The 12,938-nt window shown below is 36.4% G+C and overlaps 1 protein-coding gene across 13 annotated transcripts in view; it reads right to left on the bottom strand.

Annotated features, from left to right (window-relative positions):
* The window catches only part of ATP2B1 (ATPase plasma membrane Ca2+ transporting 1), a 126,323-nt gene that overhangs the window by 48,366 nt on the left and 65,019 nt on the right, over positions 1–12,938 (bottom strand). For 8 of the 13 annotated variants that reach the window (XM_036890086.2, XM_036890088.2, XM_057486520.1 and 5 more), the window contains one exon: positions 10,880–11,306. In XM_036890086.2, the coding sequence (XP_036745981.1) occupies positions 10,880–11,087 (208 nt within the window). In that variant the 5' untranslated portion in view covers positions 11,088–11,306. Of the gene's footprint in view, positions 1–10,879; positions 11,307–12,046; positions 12,170–12,938 lie in introns of all 13 variants that reach the window. The other 5 variants (XM_036890081.2, XM_036890082.2, XM_036890087.2 and 2 more) reach the window with 2 other exon arrangements.

Below are 12,938 nucleotides of genomic sequence, written 5' to 3'. Positions count from 1 at the left end.
AGCAAAAATAAAAGATCACTATCCCTCCCTGTGTTGGTCTCCAATTTTTTCTAAGAGATTTGAAGATACTGGTTCTCAGTTTAACTCACACTTGCTAGAGCCTACATATGTATAAAAACCACTTGGTAGTTTTCAATATCACCATTGTAACTACAAGAATAGTTGATCACATTTTAACTTATATTGATTATAACAGGGGCCAGTATTTTATGTTAATGTTGAAGAGAACAGCCATAAAGCTAAAGATAGCTTAAAATGATATCTTGGAGGGAACTAGAGAAGTAAAAAATCAGCTAGTCCTGGAAGTTACTATAATTCTTCTACACTACCACCACACACACAAGCACACACCCAAGACACAATACCAATAAAGTGGTCTGGTTTAGGAACCAGAAGTCCTACGTTCCAGGTTAGTTACTGAAATCTTGTTCTGAAGTCAACCTCTTTGGAAGGTCTAAGGGGGAGATATTTGTTGGTGTAACATATGAGACTGTTTTGGAAAAAACAAAGGAAAAGGTACAGAGCATGTAAATCATAAAAGTATAGGGTAATAGTTATTCAACAAAGTACAGGAGAGATGAGTTATAAACTGAACACTTCACAGGTTTTAACTCCTTTTGGGGGCAATTAAATTCTACCAATATAAATAATAAGCTTATATAGTCTAAATATAATAGAGCTAAGAGTTTTATTTTAACAAGAATTTGTTCTCTACTAGATATTCATTGAACATTTACTACTTTGAGGGACTGTTCTATGTGCTGAGGCATCAAGTGTGAAGAAGACAAGTTCACATTGAGCAAGCTTATCTTATAAGACAAATATATGGAGAGGATTGGCATTTATTCTAAGGGCAATGGAAACCACTGGAAAGTTTTAAAGCAAGGTAGTATAACTAATCTCATTTAAATGGTTGTGTGAAGGATAAACTGAAGAGGGCAAAGACCCACTGGAGGCTGTTGCAGTACACAGTAAGAGACAATGGTGGCTTGTATCTGGGTTTTAGTAGTAGAGACGGTGACTGGATATTCCAGGAATTTTTTAAGATCAGACAGAACCTGCTGGAAGGACTGGGCTGGATGAAAGAGAAAGAGAATAAAAATTGAGATCTAGATTGCTTGTGCACATACTCAAGTGGACAGATGCAGATTTACCAAGTTAGAGCAAGCTTTGGAAACTGCAGAATTGTGTGGAAAAAGGGAGGTAGGAGAGAATGCAGTCATCAACATACAGATGATTTTGGAGGACATAATGACCTTGGAGCCATGTGCAGGTCCCACTTGAGCCCCTTGTGCTATTTCAGTGAATTCTTTTTTATTTATTTGATTGATTTGATTCACTTATTGATTGATTTGATTCACTAAGTCTCCTTTTGGATTTGAGCTCTCTTTGCCTGACCTCTACAACTGTATTTGAGATCTCATTTTGTGAAGGCATCACGTTTCTTTTTAGTGAGTATTTCCTTGCTTTCTGAAGTTTTGCTTCACAGAACGGGATCCTTAAAATCCAGAGAGTTAAGGGTGCTACCTTCTGGCATACCTGTGTGTTTTATGTGTAGAAACTATGGCTCTGAAAGATGTAATATCTACAAAGATGGCACAATCTTACTGCAGACAATCTAGAATTACAATGGCTGTTACAAGGAACGTTCCCATTAGGAAAGATCTTTTAAGCATTTGAAAGCAAGGGATCCCAAATCAAACAGAATGGGATATATGTTTTAATTGGTATACAGAAGCCTAAAAGGCTTCAAAATTCCAAAAACAGCTTTATTGAAAGATTTGTTGTAAAAGGCAAATGAAAGATATATCTTAAAAAAAGACAGTAAGATGATGTAACTCCTACTGTTCCCCTCTATATTTCCTTTGAGTACTCATTCTAGTAATCCCTTGTTTGAATTGCGTTTCCACTCTGAAGAGATTATTGAATAGTTTAAAATAAGACCACCTGACGCTACAGGCAATTCTCTTCAGTATCTTTCACTCCTCAGTTGAGGGGGAAAAAAGGTGATTTCATCCTAAAGTGAAGCTGGTTCTGTAATGTTTTGCTTTTCCTGATTTTAGGAAATCTTTTTCTCTTTTCTCTTAAGGCACTGACAATTTGCTAAGACATACCTTTGTGAACAAAGATAAAACATTACTTTTTCGTCCGACCAGATCTCTCCAAAATCCAGAACTCTTAATAAGAGTTCTTATTGTCATGACAACATAGTTATTTGCATGAGTTTAATAACAATCTGTTCACCTTATAACAGGATACAAATAGAAACACTGGTTATACTATCAAAACGTTCACTAGAATATCATATTTGAGAGAGATGTGCAGATACTTAGTATCAGTTTTAAGGAATTAAGGTTGACTTTACAGAACCAATAAAGCTCCTTGGAAAAATTGATCTGGTACCTTGCTTGCAAGATTCCAGAAGAGCAGTCTAAAAAAAGCATATATGGTCAATTGCTATTCTTGCTGCACTTAGGTAAATAATCAGGCAAAATTTAATACAAACAAATTAGTTTTACCATATAAAATGAGGGTAATTGTAGAGGGAAGAAATTATGCTTATACCTTTATCTATATTAGAGTCTAATCCTGTTAATTTTGAGTTTCTGTTAAACACCTGTAAATTTGGACTGGATCCTGAATTCTTCTGTCTCCTTAAAAATCTAAGACTCTCCCAACTAGCATTTCCAATTTTCTCTCACCCTTCTGCTTTAGAATCAGTAAGAACAAAGACTGCCCCTAAATCTCCTTGGAAGGAACTTAAACCTTGGATATGCATCTCAGAGCTGAAGAATGCTCCCCCTGTTATCTGGTCCTACACAAGTGTTAAAGACCTCCAAATCAAAGTCACCAAGAGAAGGCCCTGACACTGGGGCAGACTGCTTCTTCCCCAAGACACCTGATCAAGACTTCATACTTTAACCAAACATGAAACCCCCTTTTCTTCACTTTCTTTCCTTTACTCTGGTATTGGCCTGGAAATAATTTCTCCCAAGCCATTGCTCAGGGCTTGGGAAGGTTGGGAGAAAACACACAACCTTTGCCTTAGTGCGAGTGATTTGTGTCCCAACAGGATTTATCTTTGTTTGAGTCGTTATCATTCTTCTTGGGCCTACAGATGTAGATAGCTGGCTTACAGCAAGGCAATACTCTTTAGGCTATCTAACTATGCCCCTAATTGTCCACACATGAACTAAGACACCTACTGGTTGACTTCCCAGGATCCACACTGTCCAGTTAGAAAGGCCCTGTCAGGAAACTTTCATGATTCAGGCTGCACTTCCTTTGGCAGGGCCACACTTCCCTGGTTAGGAACAAATGTAAATGAGAATATGATCAGAAACCTCTCCTTAATTCTGGAAAACACTGCAGAATCTGTCGCTAAGACAAAATAGTGCCCAACAAATATCCTTAGTCTCAGGCCAAAATGTTCTTGATAGTAGGGTAGTCCTTGACTACCTTTCAGCTGAGCAAGATGGTATCTGCACCGTGGCCACCGCCACTTGCTGTGCCTGGATTAACACTTCTGGGGAAGCTGAAACTTAGTTATGTAAGATCCCTGAGCATGCCATTTGGTTTAAAAAGGAATGTGACCAGCCAGCCTGGAATTTTCAGGTCTGTACTAGGAGACTGGGTGGCAGTGGTGGGCCCAAAGGAGACTTCTAAATGGAGTCAAGAAACACAGGTGTGGTATCCACGAACCTCTTTCTGAGTTTACTCTTTCCTGCTGCTTCCAACGGCCATGAAAATGATACACCAAATAGAACGTTGGGCTCAACACTTAGAGATGATCTCCAATGCTTATACCCTTGACAAGATATGAACCTAAGAATGGGAAATGCCTGAGAACCTCGCCTTCTATCTTTCCTGTTACTTAAATGTGGCCTCTAGTTTCCAGTTGCTACTTATTCTCATCTCCTGGCATGGGATGCTGACTCCTGGGAAAGGTTGTACGAGTAGACAAAACTATTTCAGCAACAGGAACGCCCTGATGCTTGATCAGCGATGCTTTCAGAAAAAGATCTTGATCAAAAGGGGGAAGTAGGGAAATGAATAAAGGAAACCTGATTTAATAAGGGAGTCAGGAAGCCATGAAGGGAGAGCTCTCACATTCTACCACTCATCTCAACTTACATGACCAGCAGGAAGAAGAGCTCCACATGCCTCAGTAAGAACAAACTGCTTACTACTTGTAGTGAGAAACTGCCACAATCTCAAACCCTTGTTCTCCTTGAAAGAAGTTACATTCAAAACAACCTTCCCCAGCTTCTCCCCAGAGGTTAATAAAAGCTACTAGCCCCCTTTGTCTCTTTGGACTTACCTATGTTTCAACATTGATTGCTTGTCCCGAATTGCAAAATTCCAGGTATTTGGTAGTTGCTATTACTGAATAAACTCATCTTTAAGGAAATCACCATTTGTTTTAGTGAATTATATACTTTGGGCTCTGGATCCACCATTGTGAAAAGTAAAGAAACAGTCTATGCTCATTCTATGAATAGATAATGGCTCAAGATTATTGTCTATGTATCTGAAAAGGACATACTTGCAATAAAATGCAAATTATATCAATAGTTTGATGTTTTACAAGAAGATATAACACCCCAACTGCTGCAACTTAGCAAAATCATGTCTCAATTTAGTAAATGAAGAGTGGGGAGTACTGGAATTTAAGAAGCACGTGGGTTTAACTGAAAATCATGGCCAATGCACAGCACATACTACACAGTCTTACTCAATTATGTAGTTGAAATCATGCCTGTCTCTGCATGTGTGGCAGTGGTGGTGGCAGCTGCCATCCTGACTTCTCCAAGTGAGGGGCCAGAGATGAAAACATACAGACCCAGGAAGCATGTGGAAATTTATGTTTATGCGCAATCTTCTTGGGAAACAGCCTAATATTCTAATCATATTTTTCAATTTCAAAAGAGAAGGAAATCCCCCAAAAATGTAACAATCACTCACCTAAAGTCAGACTTAAAAACATACATTTCCTAAATGACTACCATGGGCCGGGTACTGTGAGGCATTAAGCACACAAAGGGAAATGAGTCAGACAGGATGCCTTTCTCTGGCACTTGCCCTCAAGGAACTCAAGGTTTAGTGGGACAGACTGTCAAGAAACTAGTTAATCACAATCCAGTGTGTTATGTATTATGATGGGGTTGGTGAAGATTTTATGGGAATACACAAAGGGAACTGGAATACAAAATTTAGGGGTTGGGGTAGATAAGAGAAATTCTAAGGTATCTAATTTGAGATCTCCAGGATGATTAAGAGATAAAAGATCATAAGAAGGATGAGGTAAAGTGTTTTAGGTGAAGAGATCAGTATATAAGAGGCTCAGAAATAAGACTGACATAGCTGGTTTTTAAAAATCTGAAAATTTTGCTATGCCTCAAATATTGAGGAGCAGAGTTGGAAAGAAGAGCTGAGATTAGAGAGGTAAACAGGGGCCAGATCCCAAAGGGATCTGTTAATCTAAATGAGAAGTCTGAAATTCATTCTAAGGGCAATGAGGAACACTGCGAGCTTTTAAGCAGTAATGACAGGCAGCACGGAGGAGATGAGAAAAAAGATACCAGTTATATGTTGTTGCCTGAATTACTACAAGAAGACAATGGCCCCAACAAGATGTAGAGAAGCAGACACTGTAGTTAAGGCAACATTAGGAGTCAGAATTTCCAAGTCTTGTCCACCAAGTGACAGGTCAAAGAACCCTGTCAAAGTCAAGGTCATCTAACAAGCTGCACAACAGTTTGACTGGAAAGGGGAAAAAGAAAATATGCCTTCAGAAAGGAAAGTTTGGAGAGGTTTAGAAAATGAAGGTGTCTGAAAAGAACTGGGCTTTCAGGCACAAAGCTTGGGAAATAAACCTGGCCTGGAGCTAGAGATGTAGGAATTGCCAGCATCCAGACATGGGAAGTCTGAGAAGTTGATGCTATTACCCAGGGAGTATACAGAGATGAACAGAAACCTAGGCCTGCTACCAGCTACAGAAAAGCATAGCAGGCTGATGAGACTGGCTGGATAAGAAGAAAGAAAACCCTAATATAACGTTATAAAAGCCAGAATAGAATGTTTTGAGATGTAAACATGTCTACTGTACTCAGAAAATGGAACCTAACAGAAATACAGCTAAAGCTAGACTTCGGACTCCATCAAATACAACTTTAAAAAACATTATATATGCTACAAAGTTAGAGGAGAAATAGTCAGTGTTACAACTATCTTCAAAAAATTCAGAAACAGTGAAAACTACTGACCTGAGCAAGTTTTAAATTAGATGTAAATTTCCTGTCACAGCAGCAATAAACTTCTAGGACAGGTGATTCAGGGTCATTAATATAAAAACCCTCCTTAATGATCCTATTAGAATATTAAAACATACATGGCTGGCTTACCATGGTCATGCAAGTTCTTTTCTGAATGCCTTAAAGGGGTGTGCAATCTGTCTAACCACAGCACATACACTGGGGCGTCAGAGCATTCCCACAGTAGCTTGTGAGTCAATAATGATTTGTCCTGGGCAAAAGGCTTTTTTTCTTAGAGAGTTAAAATATATTTCCACATGTGAACATTTTATTATATTACATTATGAAGACATGGTCAAAACACATCATTACCAACAGCTGTATTTCTATAAGTGCAAATAGAAAATGACATCTGAAACATTATGGAAACATTAGTCGGCCAGGGACAATTACTGTTGACTCTACCGTTTCCCACCATATATCTCTTTTGTTTCTTTCTACCACTATTTCCTTTTTTTTTTTTCTTCTACCTAATTTTAGTAACCACCACTTAAAAAGCTTAGTGTCTCATTTGCTTTCTTGCCCTTTACAAGTCCATGAAGCCATACTACTTACAGAATACCACTTGGTCCCTGTCTTTAATACCTCATGAATTCATGTTTGTCCTTTGTTTAGTGCAGTACTACTAAACAATAAACATGATACCAGGGCTACACATCCACATTCTAGAAATCTTATTAGAGAGCCTACTTTACATTCAACAAAAAATTTAATAAAGGTGACACAGGAACACATTAAAATAGAAAAGATACCAATAGCTAGGGTAAAAATAAAAGGATCAACAAATAGGATTTAGAAAAGGAATAAGAAAGTCAATGTAGGAAAACTATAGAGATATAGAAGAAGAAAAAATGTAATGGTAATTTTATGCAGTTAGAATGCTATAGGCAGGTTATTTTGGCATCAAAGTATATTCTCTTTTATATACATTATATGGACACTGAGAACTGTAAGACAGGTGCTTGCTCTAACAGGTAAAGGTAAAAACATGAAATGACAGGTCTTAATACCAAGTAGCCTTGAAATTTATAGTTCTAATTCTTTTAATAAGAGAAGATGGTTAATGCGAATCATTAGGAAGTTTTTAACATGAAAAGCACATCTGGCTCACAATAAATCCTACTGATCAGTACACATATAGTGTGCTTGAAGTTCAAAGAGTTCGCTGTTAGAAAATAAGCAATAAATCACCAGGCCAAACGAGGAAGCACAGAAATACAACTTCCTGAATAGGGCATATTTTAGTCTAACTGATAAACAAACAGAACCTTAAACTCCCATTTTCTTTCATGTAATTCCTGCCAATAAAAAGGACTATTGAGAAGAGAGAACACAGTTTTCTCTCTCAATATCCTCAACTCTTTTGCAAGCTGTGTGAGCTGAACTTTCGAAACAAACAATACATTCTAGTGGTTAAAACCATGTTCTCTATCCATAGGCTCAGTGCCAAGGCTTGAGTGCCTGCTCCGGCACTTAAGAGCTGTAAGACTTTGGGTAACCTTTCGCCTAAACTTTTTGTGTTTTGGGTTATTTGGCTGTGAAGCAGGAGTAAGGCTATTTGAGGCTAAAATGAATTAACAGTGCTAACTAAGCACTAACACCCGATCTGGCACAAATATCACTCACTAGGTGTTAACCTATCACCTCTGTGGTTGCTGTTCTTAAAAAATGTCTTACGATGTTCCACCACATTTTATAGAAATCTAATATCAGAACCCCTATTATTTCCAATTTTCCTTCTCCATTCATTTTTCCCATAAGCACCTATCACTAACACATGGCATATTTCACTTAGTTGTCTGGTGAATTGTCTCCCCCATGTAAAAATAAGCCAGAGATTGTTTTATTCAGAGATGCCTGTCCAGAGCCTAGAAAAGTGCCTGCCACATAGGAGATAACCTGATGAATACAATATCCCGGTGATTTTAAGATGTATGTACTCTTACATTATATTAACACCTCTGAAGTTGGGGTGTAATTTAATTATATTGAATTACTTACAATTAAAACTGTCGGCACTAATTCTTTCTTTAGGGGGTATATAAAATATGACAACAACCTAGGTCTGATGAAAGACTGTATGTGTCAGTGAATGAATGAACTGAGAGGGCAAACTCACTTTTACTTAATCAAAATTCATGTGATTTGAAGAATCATTTTAATCTCACCTTCCATGACTATAAGCAGGTTACACTAACAAAAGAGTACTTGTTTAGATTATTTTCTTAGGCATATGAACTCCTAGTTGATTATTCCTAACAATGACTCATTCAGTAAAACATTCATTAGCTTTTTGAGTAAACTATTTCTACATTAAACAAAAACTATTCCTTTGGAAATAATATTCCTATAAAGGCTGCTGTTTTTATTTATTCTTACAAGAACTGTAAACACAAATACAATGTTTAAAATTACCTTTTCACATTCTTTAAAAGAATATTTCAAAATGACAGACTGTTTATATGTAAACACTGAAAAGTCTGTACAAATTTTAACAAAAATTAAATTCACAATATAAAAAAATGAGCAAGAATTTTCTAGGAATAAGATATGGAAAAAATACTGCATGCATTTATTTAATGGCACAAAGCAGCAACAATATACACAGAATTTTGAGTGTTAAGTGAATACTTCTAGCAATTATTTATAGCTTTCATCATGTCTTGAAAGGGGTACATAACCATCCTGTCCCCAAATGTTAGAAACCACTGTACTAGACTCAAATTTTCAGTTCAACTTAATAAACTTCATTAAGTAAATCAAATTCAATGTAAGGAGTACTGCCCAATTAATAGAACAAAAGAAACTGCAGTGTAAACTAATGAGAAATCATGTCTATTAAAAATGAGAACACATTATGGAGGGGTATTTAGTTTTTAGAAGAATTCTGATTAATAGCAGAGGAATACAAAGACATGGTCGGGTAAGTGCTGTTAAGGGCAGATTTGGAACTGAAGTTCAATATCTCTTTTTATGACCTAACTCTGTTACATTGAGAGCTTTTTAAGGTTAGTTTTTCCTATCAATTAGATTATCATGAAACATTCAAGAATCAGATTTTAGGTTACATGCAGTAAGTATGTATGGTTGAGTAAATAAGTCTACCAGCTGAGAACAACATATTAATGTATAAATCTCTAATATAAAATTAGCTAATATTTCAATGTGGGTTTACCTACCAAAAAAGCTCTGAATTTTGTCAAATTACTATCTGTTAAAGTTCATGGGTCTGCTCCTGATTCCCTGAGTTTATACCAACAAGAGGGATCCCAGCTACCTTAAAATGGTACAGCATGTACAGTATTAACTAAGTCCATGTTTCTAGTGGTTCTGATTTGAGGAAAAGATCCAGAAATCTGGAAGACCTAACAGGTCTTACAGAGAAAAACACACTGCAAGTGAGCTGAGGAAGAAGCCCTTTTAGATAAGGTGTGAATACTAACACTGGCTTCTTAAGATTATGATGCCACCTCAAAAAAATTAAAGTAACTACCTACCCTGAAAACAATCACAACACACGCACAGAATTATATAAAGGTTTTAAAGAATTTTTTGGTGTGATTTAAAATTCTTCAACAGTTTTTAAAATAACTTTTTGTTATTACTTTGTATTATATTTTTAAAATATGTTCATATTAAAATAACTACTTGCTATCACAAGTAGTAGCCTGGCATAAGACATTTCAGAAAAAATATTAATAAAAATACTTTTGCATAATTTCTCTAGAATTGACCTTGGATATATACTGATACCTTTTTAGGTTTAAACATAAATAATTTCCCATGCCTACAAAAATAATATAATAACCAAACATTCATCCTCATGTTCTCTTCCCCCTGGCTCCTCTGCAATTTGGAAATGCCCTCCTGAAACTTCCTAACCTTAATTTTACATTCAAATAATCGATGTATAAAAAGGCCATCTTTCTCAAACCATTTCAAAGACCACAATGCAATGAAGTTACAATGAATTTTCCTTCCTTGATTCCAAAAAAGAAACTAATACAAATCAAAAATTGTGAAACCAAAGACTTCTTTGAACACAGGGAAACTGAACATAATTCTAAGACTGAAAACCATTTTTAATCAAAGGAGATTAAAAAGGAGGTAAAAAACTGCCATTTCATTTACTCCACCTACTTTAGGACCTTCTGAACTAATAAAGTTTAGGTTAAAAACAACTTGATCATCTACTGGCTGTAACAACTATTTTATGTCACCTAGATTATGAGCAGGGTTTATTTCCACTGAATCCTCTGGGGGCTACCAAGCCTGGTTCCATCCTCTATAAGCTCAAGTGGAAAGACAATCTTGCTATTGTAAACAAGCAGCAAAAATATGTAGAATAGACAGAATATTTCCTCCCACCAACCTAAAATAAATAATTTGCAACATATTTCTTGATCTAAAGTTAAATGTACCAATCTGATAGCTAACCCATCTTTAATGTCACTAAATTATGACATACTTACAGAAAACCAAGACAATATAAGCATGCTTATTTATGAGCCAAATATAGAGTACTCTTCACACAAAAGTCTAAAAACAAAGATAATAAAACTCACCTTCATTAGGAGATGTTTTCAACCTGGTGCAAATTCCATAGACATCTCCATAGCTTTCCTGTATTTTTCGTAATGCATCTGTAGACCTGAGCTCCATGAGAGCTCGCAGCTCTGCGAGCGTAATTCCAAAGTCTCCATCATGATTAGCTTCCTTCAAAGAGTTTTTTACTCCACTATACGTAACTGAGTTGTTTGCCATGTCGGCCATTACAAGTATAATTTATTAGGAGGAAAATGTTTCCCAAAAGACTCTAATTTTCACTTGATATATATCCAAGATGAAAATCTTTTAAATGTGAAAATCTTCCTTAAACCAAACATTCATTGTATGACTTTGTAAAAGCAGCATCAACAGCATTTCCCAGAGAAGTATCTTGACCTTTGGCCCATGACTAGTTTCTTCGTATCAATCATAAGATGTACACATCTGTAAGAAGAAAACATTTAAAAGTAATTAAAATCCATCTTAAGAGTACTATGCATATAAAGCATATGTTCTAAATGTCATCAGGTAGCTAATCAAAGTACATCATTTAAATATAAAGATATTTTTTAACTGTAGTCTCATGACTTTAAAGTTTTATAGGATAAAAGATCAAAGTATAACTTCTACACAAAATTCTATTTCAATAGACATTAGATTTCACTATTATTAAATAAAACTGCATTTTCCATCACTGAATTTTATGTTCTACTCAGTGTTACTGTTAATAGTTATCATTAAGCACTTACACTCCAAACACTATTGCTTTAAATTCATTCTCTCATTTAACCATCACAATTTAATCCCATGAGGTGTTATTACTTCTTGCTCTACTGAGAAGAGTAAGCCTCAGAGAATTTGAGTTTTTGCACAGCTAATGAATGCCTGAAATGGATGGGATATCTCTAAGCAGCTGTTCTTTCTAAAATCCAGACCCCTCTCTCCAAACCTTTCAACCAAAATAGTCCTTGAAAGGACAAAAAGCACAACACACAGTCGAGTATGCTTTCCTGCCATTCTGTGACGCACCATCATTTGGCTGCCTAAAACTGTCCTCCACATCATGATTTCTGTCTCATGTCACCACCTGAGGTCTTCGCTTGACCAGCTACTTGAAAATAAATTCTCTACCCTTCATTCTTTGTTCTTACTATTTTAATTTCTTTGCTGGCTCTTAGTATTACCTGAAATGATACTGTTCACTTGTTTGTTTCTTTTTTCGTCTCCCTCCACACACAGTTTTAGTTCTGAAGGTGGCATGGGTTTCCATTACTGTATTCTGGGAACCTAGAACTGTGCCAGGCACACTGTAGACATTCAGTAAGTATCCGAGGAATGAATGGATGCGTTACTTTAATTTTTTCACAATACTTTCAAGTTTTCCTTTACACTGCCTAAAGATGCACGTTCAACTCTTCTCTCACTTATGTCCTTTAAACAAGCAGCTCACAGTTAACATGTATAACACTGGATTCATCTTATTCTGTATTAAGACAGCTCCCCTTCCCAGTCACAACTATCCTAATCACCTGGGCTTGAAATCGTAAATCACCTTTGATTCCAACCACTGCAGCTTCAGTCAGTTACTGAGTTTGCTTAATTCTTCCTTTGAAAAGCCTTTTCTATATAACCCTTTTTCTTCCTGATCTTTAAGTCTTCTTCTACAAATTATAATCACTAACCGCCCCCCCCGCCAACCGCCCGGTCCTCTCTCATTTTATTATCTCCTATATCCAGAAGGTGCATTTTGCTGCTTAGTTTTTAAAAAGGCATCATGACACTGTATCTAAATCTACAGGATGAAAATACAGTCCTACTGCTTATGCTTATTTGGCATTCAAGCCTAAACTCTATTTTACCTGTTCAGTCTCTCTCCCTCCTGCAATACTGCACCTCCCCTGCATTTAATAAATAAAATGTTTAATGACTGGGAACTAGTAAAGATTACTGGCAAGTGCAATTAATCTTCATCTATTGAATTGTTACACTACTTCAATATGCATCAAAATCACCTAGGGGGTTTGTTAAAATGCAGATTGCTGGGCCCCACCTCCATAGTTTTTAGATTCAATAGGA

This window comes from Manis pentadactyla, chromosome 10 (genome assembly GCF_030020395.1).
Source record: "Manis pentadactyla isolate mManPen7 chromosome 10, mManPen7.hap1, whole genome shotgun sequence".
Classification (NCBI taxonomy): domain Eukaryota; kingdom Metazoa; phylum Chordata; class Mammalia; order Pholidota; family Manidae; genus Manis; species Manis pentadactyla.
This window is presented reverse-complemented; position numbering and strand designations above follow the sequence as displayed.